Here is a 21481-nt window from a genome sequence, read left to right as displayed (position 1 = left end):
GCAGAATGGACCGCCAACTATTCCGACACATGTTTTACACAGCGGATGCCGTTCTAGCCACAATGCAGTACTAGGAAACACCCATACACTCTCATTCACACACGCACACACACACTCACTTTAGTTTATTTAATTCCCCTATAGCGCATGTGTTTGGACTGTGGGGGAAACCGAAGCAGAAACTCACACCAACACAGGGAGAACATGCAAACTCCACACAGAAATGCCAACTGGCCCAGCTGAGACTCAAACTAGCAACCTTCTTGCTGTGAGGCAAAAGTGCTTATCATTGAGCCACCGTGATGCCTAGACTTTTCACAGTATACACTCACCGGCCACTTTATTAGGTACACCTGTCCAACTGCTCCTTATGCAAATTTCTAATCAGCCAATCACATGGCAGAAACTCAATGCATTCAGGCATGTAGACATGATCAAGACAATGTGCTGCAGTTCAAACTGAGCATCAGAAATGGAAAGAAAGGGGATTTAAGTGACTTTGAACGTGGCATGGTTGTTGGTGCCAGACTGGCTGGTCTGAGTATTTCAGAAACTGCAGATCTACTGGGATTTTCACGCACAACCATCTCTAGGGTTTACAGAGAATGCTCCCAAAAAGAGAAAATATCCAGTGTACTCATCTTCTGATGGCTACTTCCAGCAGGATAACACACCATGTCATAAGTCGCGCATCATCTCAGACTGGTTTCTGGAACATGACAATGAGTTCACTGCACTCATATGGCCTGCACAGTCACCAGAACTCAATCCAATAAAGCACCTTTGGGATGTGGTGGGAGGTTGGCATCATGGATGTGCAGCCGACAAATCAGCAGCAACAGCGTGATGCTATCATGTGATTGTGGAGCAAAATCTCTGGAATTTTCCACTGCCTTGTTGAATCTATGAAAGATTAAGGCAGTTCTGGGGTGCAACCTGGTACTAGTAAAGTGTACCTAATAAAGTGGCCAGTCAGTGTAAATTGTTTGAATCAGTTTTTAGACGTTTGTGAATAATGTCATCTGTTTCTTTTAGGAGACACAGGGCCAGGCCTGCGCAGCTGGGTTTTGGATGTTTTAGGTCAAAACTTGGCATTTGAAAACATCCGGGTGATTTATCCCACAGCCCCACTCAGGTGAACCTCTGCGCTTACCCCTCAAACAGCGTTCGTGCTTGAAAATGGTTGAACTTCGAGGTTTTAAAAGTGCTTGAAAATGTAATTGTGCTGTTTTTGCAATACTTTATCAAAGCATGTATTTAAAAACAGTTGTGATGGAAATAATATACTTGATTTCATCACTTTAGTGAGAGATTGTATGTGTGTCTGTACCTGTTTTTGTGACGTATCAGGACTCAAACCTATATATATTGACAAAGGTATAACACTGGTATTACAGAAAGGTGGTGAATTATGAGGACATTGCTGATGTGTGTACGTGTTTTTATGACATATCAGGACACAAACCTATATAATTGCATAGGTATGACACAGGTATTACCAGAAGGTGGTGAATTGCTAATGTGTGTGTTTATGTGTGTTTAGTGACATCAGGACAGACGTGTATATAATGACATGGGTATGACAGGTACTACAAGAACGTGGTGAATTATGAGGAATTTGCTTGTGTCTTCAGGCCGTACACACCCATGCGAGGGGCGCCGTCTCATGTGTGGTTTGATCGTCACAAGATTTCTCAGCATTGCCCCGAGCACTTGGAGTCGATAGATTCCATGTGTGATCATTTAGGTGACATTGTGCAGGATGAGCTCCGAGCCGGGATCCCAAAACACAGGATGGTTATTGGTAAGACCATTGGCTTATCTCTGTCCTATCCTCTCCAGACCTCCCTATACCCATCCATCTCTCCCTGCCCGATTGCTTTCTTTTATACACACACACACACACACACACACACACGCTCCACTTGTTCCAAATTAAGCAGAGTCTATAAGTCTCTCCCTCGTTGTGTAAAGTGAAGAATGAAACTTATCAAGTTACTTATTCCTTTCATTTGTTGCCAGATTGAGCCCAAAAGAATTTCGGGATGACTCTCGGGTTTCTGCTAAGTTTTATCTCCAAATATTTGGGTTATCAGGTTTGCATATTAGATAAAAGTGGCAGAAAATCATCCCTTTTAGAAGGGATCTCAGGTAATGGGTTGCAAAAAAAAAAGCATGCTACTATTTGCTTAGAGATTTAACTCCTTAAAGGGATAGTTTAGGGCAGGGGTGGGCAAACTCGATCCTGGAGGGCCGGTGTCCTGCACAGTTTAGGCAAGGCAAGGCAAGGCAAGTTTATTTATATAGCACATTTCATACACAGTGGCAATTCAAAGTGCTTTACATAAACAATAATAAAAGAAACAAGTAAAATTAAAATAAAAACAAATAATCGTCAAAACAAAACATAAAAACAGGTAAAATGTGATATAAAAGAATGAAGAAGAGAAAAACATGATTTTTTGAATTTGAATTTGTCGGACGCAGCACAGTGCTCATTCAGTAAAGGCAAAGCTAAACGGATGTGTTTTCAGTCTTGATTTGAATGTGCCTAATGTTGGAGCACATCTGATCATTTCTGGAAGCTGATTAAGGAAGTTTAGCTCCAACTCTAATCAAACACACCTGCTTATAGGTTTCTAGTGATCTTGAAGACACTGATTAGTTTGTTTAGGTGTGTTTGACTAGTGTTGGAACAAAACTCTGCCGGGACACCGGCCCTCGAGGATCAAGTTTGCCCATCCCTGGTTTAGGGACTTGCTCACCTTTTACTTTTTTCAAGCGTTTGAGTTTCTTACTTTAATTAAACAAGAAGTTATTTTGAAAGTGGTTGGAAACTGGGAACCATTGACTTCCACAGTATTTGTTTTTTCTTGCTATGGATGTCAGTGGTTTCGGGCTTTCTTTAGAATATCGTCTTCTGTGTTCAACAGAAGAAAGAAACTCATGAAACTCATGTCCGTGTGGTCTTAAAAAGTCTTCAAATATCTTAAAGCGCACCTATTTTACCCCTTTTTCATGATTGAAGGTCAGTCTTGTGTGTCTCCAGAATATGTCTGTGAAGTTTCAGCTCAAAACACCCTTCAGATTATTTATTATGCCTTTAAAAATGTTGGAATTTTTTCTGAACACACTGTTGCTGTTTTTATTGCCTGTGCCTTTAATGCTAGTTCTCCCTGCCCACCGTTACCACGTGCCTGTCAGAGTGTGCCTTAATCTCCGCCTCTGCTGTGTCACAAAGGGAAAACTGAGTTTTGAGAAATTAAAATAAAAATTTGCAAACAAAAATAAAGAACTGCAAATAAAAACAAGTAGTGCAAAAAAAATATATTCAGTTTGTTTAAAATATACACACATTTGCTAAATATTTATTTCCAGTATTGCCTTTACCAGAGATGGGGGACTCGAGTCACATGACTTGACTCAAGTCAGACTTAAGTTGTAAAATTTAGGACTTGAGACTTCCTTGACAACTATTCAAAAAAGACTCGACTAGACTTGCACTTGGCTGTCATGACTTGAGACTTGACTTGGACTTGAGCTAAATGACTCGAAATAACTTGTTTCTGTTAAATAAATACCTCTTTGTTATATAGTATGCTACGGAGACCCGTAAGGGACATGATGGTGGGGAAAACAAATAGGTGGAGGAAAAATTGGTGGGAGAAAAAATGATAGGAGTGATAGGAGAACATATTTTCAAGTTTTTATTTGCGTTCCCTTGCAAAGATGTTTCTCCATTAACACTTCCTGTTTTCTACATTCATGTAAACCCTCCCGTTCTTGCTGAAATTCTCCCGTATTTTGCCATTCTATCCCACTATCATTCTATCATTAAGTATTTTCCCATATTTCTGTATATTTTAATCTTGAAAGCACACTGAAATTAATAATAAAATGTCTGCATTCGCTTTATTTACATTAAAGCTGTGCGTCAACTGTCGCCTTTCATATGCTCTGAACCAGTGAATGCATGTAAGCACTGATTGACAGACGCGCTCCGTACAATAAACTGATCCCAGATCAGCTTCTGTACATGCGTCTGTTAGTCAGCGCTTATACATGCACTCGCTGGTTCAGAGGTTGCATATGAAAGGCGACGATCGACGTACAGATTTAATGTAAAGAAAGTGGGATAGAATGGTAAAATACGGGAGAATTTCGGCAAAAACCAGAGGGTTTACATGAGTGCAGTGAACAGGAAGTGTTTGTGGAGAAACAGAGGGAACGCAAAACATCTTTGCGAGATAACGCAAAACATTGCGAGAAAACGTAAAAACTTAAAAAAAATATATATTTTCCTCCCACCCATTTTTTTCTTTCACCCATTTTCTTTTCTACTACCCATTATATTTTTTTTACCCATCCAATTTTTTTCTCCTCCACTACATCCCTGCCGGGTCTCCGTAGTATGCATAACATACAAAACTGAAAGTTATATATGTAAATATTAATTGCAAAAAATATTGCAAAAGTTCAAAAATCAACAATAATTTTGACTTGAAAGTGACCAAGCTATTGTCTGACTTGACTTGAGTCTGACAAAAATTGACTTGACTGGCTTGAGACTTGAAGGTTATGACTCGAGACTTGCTTGTGGCTTGCACATGTGTGACTTACTCCCACCTCTGGCCTTTACTAAACCTCTCAAATCAATTGCACTACGGCCAATTTAGTTATTCAATTCCCCTATAGCACATGTTTGGACTGTGATGGACCAACACAGGGTAGAACATGCAAACTCCACACAGCCGGGACTCACACCAGCGATCTTCTTGCTGTGAGGCAACAGTGCTAACCACTGAGCCACTGTGCTGCCTCCAACAATATATAGTTTGTCATAATGGGTTTAGGATTTAATTGCAATTTAGTGAAGTAAGCCTAAGCATCTCGCTGGTTGGACGGTGAGGGATAGTTCACCACAAAATTCTACCATCATTTACTCACCCTCAGGTTCCAATCACGTGTAGATGTCTTTCTGCTGAACACAGATGAAGATTTTAGTATTATTATGCTGCGTTCACACCAAGCGAGCGAGTGATTTACATGTTAAGTCAATGCAAACCCACGAATAGACATCCTGCGACGCGATATGCACGAATGGCACGGCGCGAATGATGTAAATTGCGCGAATGGCGCGGCGCGAATTGAGCGTTTTCTCTCGAATTCGAAAATCTGAACTTCAGTGGACATTCGCGCCGCGTTAACTAATCAGAAGCTTGCTCTTGTGGGGGCGCGATTGTGACGTAGAACCTGTTGTCGGTGTTCCGAGGGAAATCCTCCAGCCTTCACCGACAATAAGTCATCAAACTGGGCTGGGCTCAGTCAGAAGCACCGCTGAAAACCTCCGTCATCCAGGTTCAGTTTCTGGAGGAGTTTATGAGCTCACAGAGCTGGATGCACCTCTGAAAGCATGTAGTGGACTCAGACACGACCCTAAATGTATCAACGCTGTTTTTCAGTCTTCATAACGCAGATAAACACTGTTATTTTCTTCATGAAATCCATGTTAGCCATTTAGCTATGAAGCTAGAGTCTTCGGGCAGACAGAAGCCCTGCCCATCACGCGAATCCGCGTCTGTTCTGAAGTGAATTTGACACGCCAATGAAGCGAGTAAACTCAAATGTTCACGCGGCTATTTACGCGCGAATAGCGCAATTTATCCGCGCGTTCCGCGTCTGGTGTGGACACAGCATAAGACTTTGTTTTTTTGTATTATGGCAGTAAATAGGTGGTGAGATCTGTTCGATCACTCTAAAAGAAATTGACGTGAGTAAATGATGGTGTAAGTTTCATTTTTGGGTAAACTATCCCTTTAAATCCAAGAAGGGTTGTGGAAGGGTTAACCAACGAAACCAATATCACAGAAATACCCCGAAATAGTTGCAAGTAAAATGTGAAAAGTGCAAGAAGAAAGAAAAAGAAGCGTTTTTGTGTGAAAAGACTCTGTGTGGAAGGACAGAAAAGCCCCTGAACTCGCTTCCAAAGAAACTGATTCAAAAAACACATGTTCCTGTGAGACTGCTGAAATATTATCTTCCTAAATCATAACATTTTGTCATTAACTATAAATACTCATTGGAGTCACTCTACACGCTGGAGAAACGCAGTGGTCTGAACGCTGAGTCCACTTCCCAGGCTGACGGACTGACAAGCGCCAGAACTTTCCATGGAAAACTCCTTCATATATAGATTGCGCTTTTCATTCTTTTAGGTGTCGTATAGTCAACAGGAGAAGCCAAAGTCAAACATGCGTGCTCAGAAATGTTTTTAGCCTGCATTGTCGAAAGTATCTGTGCATTAACAGTTCCCGTATTTTGTGTTTCCTTTTATTTACGGTTGTGAATTGCATTATGGGATGTTGATCTCTGCTCTGTCGACATCTGATGTTGAAAATTCAACACTACAGTTTAACAAAGTGACTTTTATTGACATTTTAGTAGTTTGAAATATCAATGTATAATAAATAACATAGTGCTGTCGCCTCACAGCAAGAAGGTCGCTGGTTCGAGCCTCGGCTCAGTTGGCGTTTCTGTGTGGAGTTTGCATGTTCTCCCTGCGTTCGCGTGGGTTTTCTCCGGGTGCTCCGGTTTCCCCCACAGTCCAAAGACATGCGGTACAGGTGAATTGGGTTGGAATCCGCTGTGTAAAAGTGTGCTGGATAAGTTGGCGGTTCATTCTGCTGTGGCGACCCCAGATTAATAAAGGGACTAAGCCGACAAGAAAATGAATGAATGAATGAATAACATATAGAGACATCTAGAGTCTTTAAAATGTTCTGGCAGTTTATTACAAGGTTTTTGTAGCGCAATATACAAGACTGACTCGGACAATATAGCACTGCAAACTATTACAAATTATTATTAAATTAAAATGTGCATTTTTTATATAATATTTTTATAATTTGTATAATATTATATAATATTTATATAATATTATTATATTAAAAAGTCACTTTTTTGAAAGGTTAAAAGAAAGATCAAGGTCCTATAATGCAATTGAAAGGCATTTATAAAAGGGGAAATAAAACAATTAAAACAAGAATCCCAAAATACAAAGATCTGCTTGTTTACGGATATTTTTAAGGCAAGGCAAGTTTATTTATATTGCACATTTGATACACAGTGGCAATTCAAAGTGCTTTACATAAAAAAGACAAGTATAAGAGAATAAAAAACAAATAATAAAAATGATTAAAAACAGATAAGAAATGCGTTAAAAAGAAAGGAAAGACACAAAAGTGCGATCTGTCGGACGCAGCACAGTGCTCATTCAGTAAAGGCACAGCTAAACAGATGTGTGTTCAGTCTCCATTTGAATGTACCTAATGTTGGAGCACATCTGATCATTTCTGGAAGCTGATTCATTCAGGGGGCGTTGTTAGTAGCTGAAGGCAGATTCATCCTGCTTTGACTGAAATTTTGGAATTTCTATTTTATATGATCCTAAAGATCTGAGTGATCTGTTTTCAGTGAGCATATCTGTAATGTATTGAGCTCCTAGGCCATTTAGTGATTTATAGACCAGTAATAATACTCTAAAATCTATTCTGAATGTAACTGGGAGCCGGTGTAGAGACCTGAGGACAGCTGTGATGTGCTCTGATATTCTGGTTCTGGTCAGAATCCTGGCCGCATTGTTCTGGATAAGCTGCAACTGTCTGACTGCTTGTTTTTGGGAGGGCCAGTGAGGAGTCCATTACAGTAATCCACCCTGCTGCTGCTAAAAGCATGATAACGTTTCTCTAAGTCCTCACTTGAAACAAAGCATGTGATTCTTGCAATGTTTTTGAGATGATAGTATGCTAATGTAGTTACTGCTTTGACATGACTATTGAATTCCTGCCTGAATCTGTATTTAGGTGGATATCATTGATTATCTTTACAAGAGCGCTCTCTGTACTGTGATGTGGTTTGAAACCAGATTAAAAATAGTTTAAACACCCCCTGATTTGCACACCAGCAACACAAACACAGAAGCAGGGAAGAGAGTCAGTGACTATATTTACATGGACATCAGTAATCCAATTATTGGCTTTAATCTGAATAAGACGGTAATATGATGGTGTTTGCATGAGCTGCTTTTTGAATGTTCCTTTCATGCTCACATTTTACAAACCACCTGTAGAAACCCAAATCCCCCTCCTTAATCTAGTACTACATTCTCTGAGCACTAACAGCTCCTAATCATATCCCAATCGTAAATTCAGCACTTGTTGTGTGTGTTGCCTCTTCTTGTTGAATCGCTGAATGCCTTCTCAATTGAAAGTCGCTTTGGACAGAAGCGTCTGCTGAATGACTAAATGTAGATCTCTTTAACACAGGTGGTTTCTCCATGGGTGGAGCCATGGCGCTTCATCTGGTCTGCAGGCACCATCAGGACATTGCTGGCATCTTCTGTCTGTCCAGCTTCCTTAACAAAGACTCAGCGGTATATCAGGTAGATAATACCCTTCAGCATGTACAGTCAAATTCAGGAATTTTTTCACAGTATTTCCTATAATATTTGTTTTATTTTTGCTAGAATAAAAGCTGATTTAAATTATTTTAAAACCTTTTTAATGCCAATATTATTAGCCTTTTTAAGCAATATTTTTTTAATCTTCTACAGAACAAACCACTGTTATACAATAACTTGCCTAATTACCCAATCCTGCTTAACTCACTAGTTTCAGCAGGGTGTTTTCACAAATCTACTTTGGAAAAAGTCTGAAAAGTGGGCGTGTCCAGCTCTGTTTAGTGGGGAGTGTCAGAGGAACAAAAGAGGGATGGTGTGGGAGTGTCTTTTTGGGCACGCGCTGAGTTTCAGAGTCTAAACACACACACACACACACACAGGGGAGAAAGTTACTGTGTTTACATGGACATCTGTAGTCGAATTATTTGCCAGATTATTAAATGGTGGACTTTAACTGCAGTTTGGCTCTTTCATTTAGGGAATTCATTCATGCCCCTCGCGACAAACGAGATATTTGATTCAAGGAACTGCTCTAAGCGTGTATTTTTCTTGCAATGTTTGATACCGCACGGCGAATGAGAGAAAAAAACCTCAGCATTTCCCAGAAACTTAGATGCACACGGCAGGTAGTGTCAGAAAGCCGTGTGTGTTATTCCGGTCACTAAATGCGGTGAAAATCCTACACGAGGGTAAAGTTTGGTTGTGGTGCTAACATGTTTACACTCGGTGCAATAGTTAGTTCAATACGAACAAACTGAATAAACAAAGAGCACTGGTCGCTCACTTACCAAATCTGTAGAGACAGGACAATCACCAGCAACTAGAGCCGAGTCTTTATTAAGAGAAGACTACAAGCGAATCAGGATATCAGCGTTTGCAGATGAGAACATCTCTCAGGTAAACAATAATCCTCCTTAGACACGTAAGTTATTGTTGTCGAGCGTCGCGTACACTGTTAATCCACACGTGACTCTGAGCTCTCACAGAGAGAAAATGAAAACAAAACTTAACTGCAGCAAACTGTAAAAGCAACACTTCACGCTTGTTTTGCCAACACAACGTGGCGTCTCTGCCATCTAAACACTGTGACAGAAATGCATATTAATGAAGTTGCACAATAGAGCGCGCTGATTGGTTTGAACCAAGCTTTACTCATGCATTAATGCAGCAAACTGTAAGACGTAATAAGACACACTCTGGCACAGACGTCCAGTCTGCACGCTGGAATACACGCTATTATGATCTCATGACCGTGACGCAGCTTCAAAAATTTGTTTCAAACAGGAAGTACGAATTTGCTTGAAATAACGCAAAAACAACCAATTTACACTTTTTAGTGAAATATAGGTGTCCTAATAGTGTTTTTAGCAGTGTGGGACACATATACGACTGTCAACAGCTCAAAACATGTGTTTTAGTGTTTCTTGACCCTTTAAGCTGTATAGAAGTGTCTTGAAAAATTTCTAGCCAAATATTATTTACTGTCATCATGACAAAGATAAAATAAATCAGTTATTAGAAATGAGTTATTAAAACTATTATCTTCAGAAATGTGTTGAAGAAATCTTCTTTCCGTTAAACAAAAATTGTGGGAAAAAATATACCGGGGAGCTAATAATTCTGACTTATTTTTGGTATCATAATGTCAAACTAAGGGAAAAGAATCTTTATTGTGTTCTGCACAGGCAGTAGAAAATGCACAGCGCCCCCTACCTGAGCTCCTGCAGTGTCACGGCACATCAGACGAGCTGGTTTTCCATGACTGGGGCGAGAAGACGAACACGCTGCTGAAAAAAGCTGGACTCAATGCATCTTTCCATTCCTTCCCAGACCTCAACCATCAGTTGTGTCGACAAGAACTGGAGTTGCTTCGCTCCTGGATCCTGAATAAGCTTTCCATTTAAAGAGTCCTTAATTCTGGACAATGACCACGGCTTCCTCATCACTTACACACAGTAACCAGCATTAACATGTTGTCATGTAATATGAATGCATTGAATATAATCTTAAATGGGTGGCACGGTGGCTCAGTGGTCAGCACTGTCGCCTCACTGACAGAAGGTCACTGGTTCATGTCCCGTCTGGGTCAGTTGGCATTTCTGTGTTTGCATGTTCTCCCAAAGTTGGCGTGGGTGTTCTCCGGGTGCTCTGGTTTCTCCCACAGTCCAAACACATGTGCTATAGGGGAACTGATGAGCTAAATTGGCCATAGTGTATGAGTGTGTGTGTGTGAATGTGAGAGTGTGTATGGGTGTTTCCCAGTACTTTTTTGTGGCTGGAATGTCATCCACTGTGTAAAACCCATCATTCCGCTGTGGCGACCTTCCAGCCGCAACCTATAACTGGGAAACACCCATACACTCTCATTCACACACACTCATACACTATGGGCTGTTTAGTGTGCATGTGTTTGGACTGTGGGGAAAACCGAAGCACCCGGAGGAAACCCACGCCAACATGGGGGGAACATGCAAACTCCACAGAGAAATGCCAAATGGCCCAGCCGGGACTCGATCCAGTGACTTTTTTGCTGTGAGGTGTCAGTGCTAACCACTGAACCACCGTGCCACCTTCATGGAGCTTTTGATCCATTTAAAAAAAAGTCTCAGTCACACTTGCATGGTTTAAAACAAAATGTCCACATGAAAATGCAAAAAGGCCCCATGAAGTGCTGTCAAGGTCATGCCAAAGCAACAGATGGCGCTATACTCCTAACCGTAAAGTCACGTTGGCCAATCAAAAGCTTCAAAAAATAGATATTATTTATATTTTTGATTTCGGTTGGCTGTCAACATGACGTATGTCTGTTTGGAGTTCGGGAAATCGCTGCACATAATCTGATGTCATACAAAATAAATGAAGGTAGAACCAGACCAACAGAAATTGCCTGTGTTTTATCCATTCAGCTAGTCTCCGGGTCTGGCGGGAGCTCCTTTAGCCTAGCGTAGAGCATTGAATTGGAATAGACCATTAGCATATACTGCTCAAAATCAGATTTTTTATCATTGTCCAGGGGTCACGGTGGCTTAGTTGTAGCACTGTCGCCTCACAGCAAGAAGGTCGCTGGTTCGAGCCTCGGCTGGGCCAGTTGGCATTTCTGTGTGGAGATTGCATGTTCTCCCCGTGTTGTCATGGCGTGGCGTGGTTTCCCCCACAGTCCAAACATATTATAGGGGAATTGGATTAACTAAATTGGCCGTAGTGGGTGAATAAGTGTGTATAGGTGTTTCCCTGTATTGGGTTGCAGCTGGGGGGGGCCATCTGCTGCATAAAACATATACTGGGTAAGTTGGCGGTTCATTCCGCTGTGGCGATCACAGATAAATAAAGGACTAAGCTGAAGGAAATTGAATGAATGGTAATTTTCCAAAAAATAAATGGCGTAAACCAGGGGTGTCCAAACTTTTTGGGCCGAGGGCCAGATGCAAAAAAACAAACAAAGTTGTCGCGGGCCAAATTTTACATACATCACACAGACACGCATATATATATATATATACAATTGAAGTCAGAATTGTTAGCCCCCCTAAATTATTAGCCCCCATTTATTTTGACCCCAATTTCTGTTTTACGGAGAGAAGATTTTTTCCACACATTTCTAAACATATTAGTTTTAGTAACTCATTTCTAATGACTGATTTATTTTATCTTTGCCATGATGACAGTAAATAATATTTGACTAGATATTTTTAAGACACTTTTAAACAGCTTAAAGTGACATTTAAAGGCTTAACTAGGTTAATAAAGTTAACTAGTCAAGTTAAAGTAATTAGGCAAGTTATTTTATAACAATGGTTTGTTCTGAAGACTTAAGGGGCTAATAATTTTGACCTTAAAATGGTTCATAAAAAAATTTAAACCGCTTTTTATTCTAGTCGAAATAAAACAAAAGTCTTTTGTCCAAAAGAAAAAATATTATCAGACATACTGTAAAAATGTCCTTGCTCTGTTAAACATCATTTGGGAAATATTTAAAAAAGAAGAAACAAATCAAAGAGGGGCTAATAATTCAGACTTCAACTGTGTGTAGACAGACAGACAGACAGACAGACAGACAGACAGACAGACAGACAGACAGACAGATAGATAGATAGATAGATAGATAGATAGATAGATAGATAGATAGATAGATATAGATAGATCATAACAAGAACTACTGCTTAATTGAATGCATGTAATAGCGACACCCGGTGGTTATTTATTGAATTACGTTCATTTTTGTATAGCGGGCCAGATTCTATTACTATTTATAAAAAGCCTCGCGGGCCACCACAAAACTGATTGCGGGCCGCAGATGGCCCGCGGGCCGTAGTTTGGACACGCCTGGCGTAAACAGTTGCAGGGTGATTAAACGATGACAGATTTTTAATCTTTGGATGAACTACCCTTTTAACATAGGAAAAGTCACTTTTGAGCAGTGTTGCCAACAAGATTTAACAACTTTTCATAATACCCTATCAACTTTTTTTTTTTTTCAAAAAGCACCTAGCAACAAATTTAGCCATTTTTAACATTCACAGTGACTCAAAAGAGCAGTGGCTGCAGGCTTCACTCAGTAGAAAAATTGAGGAAGAAATATACAGGGTGCTGCACGGTGACGCAGTGGGTAGCACGTTTGCCTCGCAGCAAGAAGGTCGCTGGTTCAGTTTCTGTGGAGTTTGCATGTTCTCCCGTGTTCGCATGGGTTTCCTCCGGGTGCTCCGGTTTCCCCCACAGTCCAAAGACATGCGGTACAGGTGAATTGGTAGGCTAAATTGTCCATAGTGTATGTGTGTGTATGGATGTTTCCCAGTGATAGGTTACAGCTGGAAGAGTATACGCTGCGTAAAACATATGCTGGATAAGTTGGTGGTTCATTCTGCTGTAGAGACCCCAGATTAATAAAGGGACTAAGCCGAAAAAAAGAAGAAAATGAATGGATATACAGGGGGGCTAATAATTCTGACTTCAGCTGTATGAAAATATTCAAATGAAAATATTCTAAACTTTCAAGGATTTAAGATGCTGATGACCGTTAAACGTGGTCTTGTAAAAAGGGCCGTATAAACCTGGATTTACCAGCATGTACTCCACCTCACAAAGGCTCTACTTATTGTGCAGATTTCATAGCCTGTAGCGCAAACCGCTTGAAAGTGTTCAGTCAAGCACATTCTGCAGGCCGTGATGATGACTCTTCCATGGAGTCTGGTTTGGCCTGTAGATTCTGTGGTCAGGCCGAAACGGCAGGTAGAACTATCACACCGGAGGGGAGAAATGCCACTCGACTCTGTGGTTTGGACTCAAAATCTGGTCTGTTTGGCACCGTCCTGTTTCCTGCAGAGCGAGGTATCTCTTCTACCCCCTTTTTTCCCCTCCGCACTATTAATGCTCGCCATGAAATCTGCTCTACATGTGTTTGGAGGTTTGCTCGGTTTTCTTGATCGTCCCGAACGGTAGCTTCATTAATGGTTATTGGGAGGAAGTGGTTGGCAGGTTTAAAGTCCTGTAGATGTTCTGCTTGGTTTGTTTTGTGAGGCTACAAGCCAGTACCAACATGCGCCATCTGGACACTGCACTCAAAAAAAAAAGATGACTTTTGCTGCTTGCTCAAACTACTTGTTTATAATGAGCTGAAACAACTGAATGCTTAAGTTTTTTCAGGGAACATCCTAATTGTTTAATACTTAATCAACTTAAATTTGTAAAAACAATTACAGTATGTTAAATGAATCAGTTTGTGTTGGGACAACATGAAGGAATTGTGTGAAACCCTGAATTTTTTTTATTTAAAATGCTGGCTTCCATACAAGTCTTTTATGTTGTCCCAAATCAATTTAATTTAGTTGTCTTAATTGTTTTTACAAATTTAAAGGGCCACGAAACCCCCCCTTGTCTCAGCAGGGTGTTTCCACACCTAGTTTTGGAAAAAAGTCAGGAAAGTGTGTGTGTCCAGCTCCGTTTAGGTGGGAGTGTCGGTTGAGGGAAAGAGGGAAGATTTTGCATAAAAATGGGAGTTTCAGTTTGGCACACGCTGATTTTCACTGAGGCGAAACAAACACAGACGCAAAGGGGAAAGACTGACTGTGTTTACATGGACATCAGTAATATCAAATAATTTGCCAAATTATTATTGCGTCGACTATAACTGCAGTTTGGCACTTTCACTTTCATTCAGGAACATTTCCTGCATGCCCCCCGTGACAAACGAGATATTGGATGTGAGGAACTGCTGGAAGTGTGTAGTTTTAATGGAGTGTTTAATACCGGACGGCAAATGGAAGAAAAAAAACCTCGGTAACCTAAATGCACTCAGTAGGTAGCATCAGAAAGTCGTGTGTGTAGACTATCCTGTCACAAAATGCGTCAAAAATCCTACACAACGCTAATAGTTTAAGGTGTTTACATTCGGAGAGCAGCATTTACAGCGGATCTTTCAGCTCATAATATTGTAGTGATATTAACGTACTGTAAACTCAGTAACTCAATCATTTTGACTGAGGTCTGTCTTTAAAAACTGAAAGAGTACTACTGACGACACAAACTAACGTTGCCTCCGAATAAAAAAACAAAGAACACTGGTCGCTCACAAAATCTGTAGAGACAGGACAATCAACACCAACTGGAGCCGCGTCTTTTTTAAAAGGAGACGAGCGGCAAATACAGATTACAGGTAAAAATTGTCTATACAAACGTATTTCTGTCGCGTGCACTGTAGTCCACGCTGCGCTCTCATAGCGGGGAAATGAAAGCAAAACCTTCACTGCAGCAAATATATAAACGCAACACTGACGACCTCCAAATTCTTGCTCTTCCATTTGTTTTGGCAACACAACGTGGCGTCTCTCTGCCGTCTAAACACTGTAACTGGTTAACAGTCATCGAAGCTGTCATGCATATTAATGAAGTTGCACCGCATACACAATAGAGCATGCTGATTGGTTTGAACCAATTTTTTCTCATGAATGAATGCAGCACACTCAGAGACATCACGAAGTACTTGCAGGTACAGACATGCAGTCTTAACACTGGAATACACACAAGGATCTAATCGACGTGACGCAGTTTAAAAAACCAGTTTAGTTTCAAACCGGAAGAACGAATTTGCTGGAAATAAATAAAAAACAACCAATTTTCACTTGTTAGTGAAATATATGTGTCCTAATAGTGTTTTAGGCAGCGTGGGACACATATACGACTGTCAACAGCTCAAAAAAAAAGTGTTTTGGTGTTTTGTGATTCTTTAAGTCAGGGGTCACCAATCTCGGTCCTGGAGGGCCGGTGTCCCTGCAGGGTTTAGCTCCAACTTGCCTCAAAACACCAGCCTGGATGTTTCAAGTATACCTAGTAAGACCTTGATTAGTTTGTTCAGGTGTGTTTGATTAGGGTTGGAGCTAAAATCTGCAGGACACCGGCCCTCCAGGAACAAGTTTGGTGACCAATGCTTTAAGTGGCTTGAACAAAACACAAACAAGTTAAAACCCTGCCACTCCTACCACTGATCACCCATCACCTGTGTGCCCTTACGCAAGCAGGTGAACTGACGTGAACTGTAGGTGGAGATAATCCATATCACCAAACCACTCGATCCATGACACAGAATAATACAGCATAATATTATTCATCTTAATTACTCAATAATCATACAGCCAATAAACAAATAAAGTATAACATTATATAAACATCACAAATAACTCCAACAGAAGGATTTCTAATACATGACTGTGTTACTTACTGGAGTAAAATCGATTCAGATTACAACATTCATTCATTTTCCTTCGGCTTAGTCTATTCATCACCACAGCGGAATGAACCGCCAACTATTCCAACATGTTTTACGCAGTGGATGCCCTTCCACCTGTAACCCAGTACAAGGAAACACCCAAACACTTACATTCACACACACACAACTTTAGCATATCCAATTCCCCTAAAGCGCTTGTGTTTGGACTGTGGGGTAAACCAGAGCACCCGGAGGAAACCCACGCCAACATGGGGAGAACATGCAAACTCCACAGAGTAATGCTAACTGACCCAGCCAGGACTCGAACCAGCACCCTTCTTGCCGCCCTCTAGGATTAAAAATAATAAATTCAGTTATACAAAAGCAGTCTTGATGAAGCTTCTGTTAGTCAAGCATAAATCTATCTGACCTCTTTCAGCTCTGAAGTGTTATGAATGCTCCATATTCAGAGCCGGACTGCACATTTGCATCTGTGTGTGCTTGGATTAAAGTTGTTTTTGGGGTAATGGGATCTTGCTACGTTTTTTTTTTTTTCCTCCTTACATAATTTCCGCTACACTCAATAGTATTAGTGTGCTTGCAGATCTGAGTTTGCCCAGTCAGCTGGATTTTGCACTTAAAAACCCAGTGTGTTTGATTCCCATATTTTGCTTTAATACAGCAGCTGAGCTTGGAAAGTTATAAGCAAATTGCTGCTTTTTTTGCCTTGGTTTTATGCCCGCTGTCATTCTGACATATATATCTAAAATGCTTTGGCAATGGGAAGCTATGTCTTACTTTGCCAACGAGGCTTGTTAATTCAATTGAACCCCAAAAGTTATGTAACATCCCGTTCTATTCGGTAGCATTTAAGGACTGCTCTGAACACACTCTGCGCTGTAGACCGTTTTCTGAAGCATGCAGAAGTGGAACAGTGGATGAACGGCTTTTTAGCATTTCTCACACTACAGGGCCAAAGCCCTAAGAAGCCATGGTGTTTACTAGGACTGTGCGATTTGGGGAAAATATCTCATTGCAATTTTTTTGACAGATATTGCAATTGATTTTGTAGGCAAGCTTCAGCTCAGTAATCTGTAAGTCGTGTATGGCGGCAAATCAATGGCAATATTAATCGAGCGCAGCGGTGATGTTTGCGCGCGAGGAGAAGTGAACCGTGAGCAGATTACAGGTCTACACGCGAGAAAACTACAGCTCGCGAGCGCACAGGGGATCTTCACACGCGCGAAGATTAATTATCATTATTTGACTGTTTCTCGAGATTGAATCCTCATAAAGTTCATAAAGTTCTCAGAAAGTTTCTTATGATTATGACTTGCAAATTGTATATATATTTAATGGCGTGATCTTTTAACCTGCGTCCAATCCCGGCTAACTTCCGGAAAAGCAGAGTAGCCAATAGCGTTAGAGATAACAAGTACACCAAGTCCCGCCCCAGGACTGACAAAAATCAAAACTGTTTCGCGCGAGCAGAGAGAAGAACCAGCGAGCGAGCGGAGAGAACTGATCGCGCACGCGCGCTGTAGGCTCACGAGAGCCTCACGAGAGCGTCCATCGTGCGCGGGACTTGTTTTCTCGCGCTGGATCAGTTGAGCGCGCGCGTGAAGATCCCCTGTGCGCTCGCGAGCTGTAGTTTTCTCGCGTGTAGACCTGTAATCTGCTCACGGTTCACTTCTCCTCGCGCGCAAACATCACCGCTGCGCTCGATTAATATTGCCATTGATTTGCCGTCATAGTCGTGGCAACAATTCTGCGAAAGCTCCTAAAAGTGACCTGTTTTCATTCTGTGTGAAAATATTCCCATATTACCGACATGCTGTTTTCCTATGATATTAATTTGTCTATGAATGCTTCTAAGGCCGCAGACGCCACGCTTTCCTGTTTGTTTTCTTTTTTTTATTGTGGGCGTTCTGTATAGTTCAATTGTGCAATACTGATTGGGCAGAACGTAAGTGTGCTCACTCAATTGGCTAATAAGACTATCATACACATACAGCATTCACGAATTTGCTCTGGACAGGGGAAATTAAGAAATATATATATATATATATATAACTAGAACCAGTGTTGGGCAAGCTACTTGAAAAATTTAGTGGGTTATGCTATTAGCTACTCTACTTAAAATATAGCTTAACTACACTAAAAGCTAGCCCCTGGGAAATGTAGCAAGCTAAGCTAAAAGCTACTTGTCAAAGAAGCATAGCTATCCATTTTTAAATAGAAGCAGCTTCAATCCAAGTCAATCATATCTTAGTGATCAGTAAAACTGTCAATGAAACATATGAGGCAGAATAGTTCAGTTCAGTAATTTACTGCAAATAATATGCTGTACAGAAACTTATAGAACGTAGAAACCTATATTACAGCAAAAACAAAATAACCAATAAAACCAGCTGTTACACAATTGAAATACTATAGTCATTTATAGTAAAGGGAAATACTTAGCAATAAACATTATATTGTGTGTGTGTGTGTGTATATATATATATATATATATATATATATATATATATATATATATATATATATATATATATATATATATATATATATATATATATATATATATATATACTGTATATATATATATGTGTGTGTTTTTACGACTCTTCATTAATAAATTACACTACAAAATGTAGTATCATTAATAACTAATAACTCATGAACTAATAGTAATTACTATAGTATACTTTAGCCTTTACTACAGAAAGAAGAGTCATTCTGGTCATCATATGGATTTACTTTCATCAGATAGACACTGGCCTCACAGCTCCATGAATGTCAGTGCCGTCTCTTATTGATCGGTAAATGTAGTGTGTGGGGACGCTAATGCACTATTTGACAAATAAAATAGCTTCTCTACTAAAAAAAGCTATTTGATTTAGAAAATAGCGACACTACTTAGAAATGTAGTTAAGCTAGTAGCATCACTACTTGTAGCGATGCTACTGCTTAACACTGATTAGAATCACTGATGTTTATGGTAAAGACGCTCAAAAATGAATGTTGTAGGCAACAATTACATAATTTAACCAATAGGTGGCGACAACCAACCATCAAAAATATGCCACTGAATAATTCTTCAACAATGATCATCCAGCAATTAAACATGAAGTTTTGAGTGAATAACTGGATCATTTATTGAAAATGAGACTACAAATAAATAAAGGTTGATAATATATACAAATATATATATTAGGGATGTACCAATATTGTAAATACTGTCACACCGCAATAGCAATTTTTTTTAATATTACTGTAGGCGCATGACTCAATAAAACTATATTTCTGAGAAAAGTTTGCTTAGGCGAATGAAGCGAACGGGAGGTAGCAGGAACTACAATTCCCATCAGCCCAGGCGTGGCCATCATCCTTTGCGGTCTGTTGTCACTACAGATCCAGTAATGCGGAAATGGAGTGTGTTGCTTGTAGCGGGGAAGAAAAAGAGCTGGAAAAGATCGAACCTAAAGCGGGTTTTAAATCGGATGTGTGGAAGCATTTCGGTTTCTTTCTAAAAAGATACGAAAAAGGAGAAAAGGTGACAGACAAAGAATAAAACAGTATGCAGGCACTGCCAGACTGTGGTGAAATATAAGTCGGGGAATACGACTAATAACAGTCATGGGGACTGCAGAACACAGCACACTGCTCAGATTGATGCTGACATTGACTTGTACCCCAAAGAGATCTCTATCTCACTCATGGCTTGTCCTCTCAAGTGGTGAAAAGACAATGCACAGCGTTACCCACTGCTGTCAACCTTGGCTAAATCATATCTCTCTGTCCCAGAAACTTCAGTCCCAAATGAGAGGGTTTTTTATTTCTGTTGCAGGGGACATTGTAAATACCCAGAGATCCCAGCTTTTACCAGATTATAGTTATATGATCATTTTCCTTAAAAAACCCATCTCTATCTGAGTGAGTGATTAAATGTTGAATGTGATGAGTTTTCAACAATACTAAATTGAAACTTTATTTTTTTATGGTTTAATAGTTTTTTGTTATTAAAATTGAAAAATTGACGTTCCTGTTTCGAAACTTACAGATAGATGGCTCATTTGTATGTCATTGATATGTTCAGTAAGGTAAATAAACACTTTTGCCACTTTTTTTGAGTATTTTCGTTTTGTTTTTCTTGTAAATTATTCAATAAATACCGTACCGTGCCATTCATACTATCGTAGGTAATATCGTACTGTGAAATTCTGATACCGTTACATCCCTATTATATATACAAATGATAATGTCAGATTTCTACATTTAGTGTTATCAGCAACAGTGGGAGTGACCGTGAATTTTTCACAGTACTGAATATTTTGGTTTATTTTTATTCAGCTGATTATTTCTTGATGTTATTTTTAATTAAATTACAGCTTCTTAGTTCTGTTTGTTAAAACCAAAAGTGTCTCGCTTTGTTGTTTCTGTAATAAACGGAAAGCAAATGGAATGTGTCTCCCCCCTTTTTGGCTGATCCGAAAAATGCTCCAATCCGTGACGAAAAATCAATAATGTGATCTGAACTGTGAGATTTGTGATCCGTTGCACCAATAATGACAGCACAATATATTTGACTAGACATTTTTCAAGACACTATAGTGTTCAGCTTAAGGTGACATTTAAAAGCTTGACTAGGTTAATTAAGCATTGTATAATGATGCTTTGTTTTGTAGACAATCGGAAGGAAATATAATTTAACAGGGCTAATAACTTTGACCTTAAAATGTTTTTAAAGAAATTAAAATCTCTTTTTATTCTAGCCAAAATAAAACAAATCAATCTTACTCCAGAAAAAAAAAATATTATAGGAAATACTGTGAAAAAACTCCTCGCTCTGTTAAACATCATTTGGGAAATATTTGAAAAACGTTCACAGGAGGGCGAATCATTTTGATTTCAACTGTGTGTCCTTTTCTTTTTCAGTTTTTTTTTGTCAGTCCTTTCTCTCTCTCGCTTCCAGCAGTGTGTAGAAGGAACGTCTCTCACACACTCCCTTTACTCCTCCTGGAGCCAGACTGCAGGGAGAGATGACGGTAATGAAGACGGCTCCTCAGCGTCTGCTCCTCATGGGGTAACATCAGGTGAGGAAATGAACACACATCAGTGTCTTTTAAAGCTTAAAGGAGTAGCTCTCACATAATGAAATTTCTGTCATCGTTTACTCAACACATATATGACTCCGAAGAATCTTCACACAGCTTTTTGTCAAAAGGACATCTCAATTATGGCTGAAACGCTCTGAAAAAAGACAACCCTCCCCTGAAACCACCGTTAAATCATCATAAAGAGAGGTCCATAAAAACTGGGTA

At 39.9% G+C, this 21481-nt stretch overlaps 1 protein-coding gene across 10 annotated transcripts in view; it reads left to right on the top strand.

The window, feature by feature from the left end:
• The window catches only part of lyplal1 (lysophospholipase like 1), a 65674-nt gene that overhangs the window by 1526 nt on the left and 42667 nt on the right, over positions 1 to 21481 (top strand). For 3 of the 10 annotated variants that reach the window (XR_012391443.1, XR_012391442.1, XR_012391441.1), the window contains exons 2-5: positions 1036 to 1135; positions 1635 to 1804; positions 8325 to 8440; positions 21110 to 21253. Coding sequence is in view for 4 of the 10 variants with exons in the window: in NM_001013329.1 (NP_001013347.1) it covers positions 1036 to 1135; positions 1635 to 1804; positions 8325 to 8440; positions 10144 to 10362 (605 nt within the window). In the remaining 6 variants the exon portion in view is untranslated. 10 annotated transcript variants of the gene reach the window in all.

Source organism: Danio rerio, chromosome 16 (genome assembly GCF_049306965.1).
Source record: "Danio rerio strain Tuebingen ecotype United States chromosome 16, GRCz12tu, whole genome shotgun sequence".
In the NCBI taxonomy this organism is placed as follows: domain Eukaryota; kingdom Metazoa; phylum Chordata; class Actinopteri; order Cypriniformes; family Danionidae; genus Danio; species Danio rerio.
This window is presented reverse-complemented; position numbering and strand designations above follow the sequence as displayed.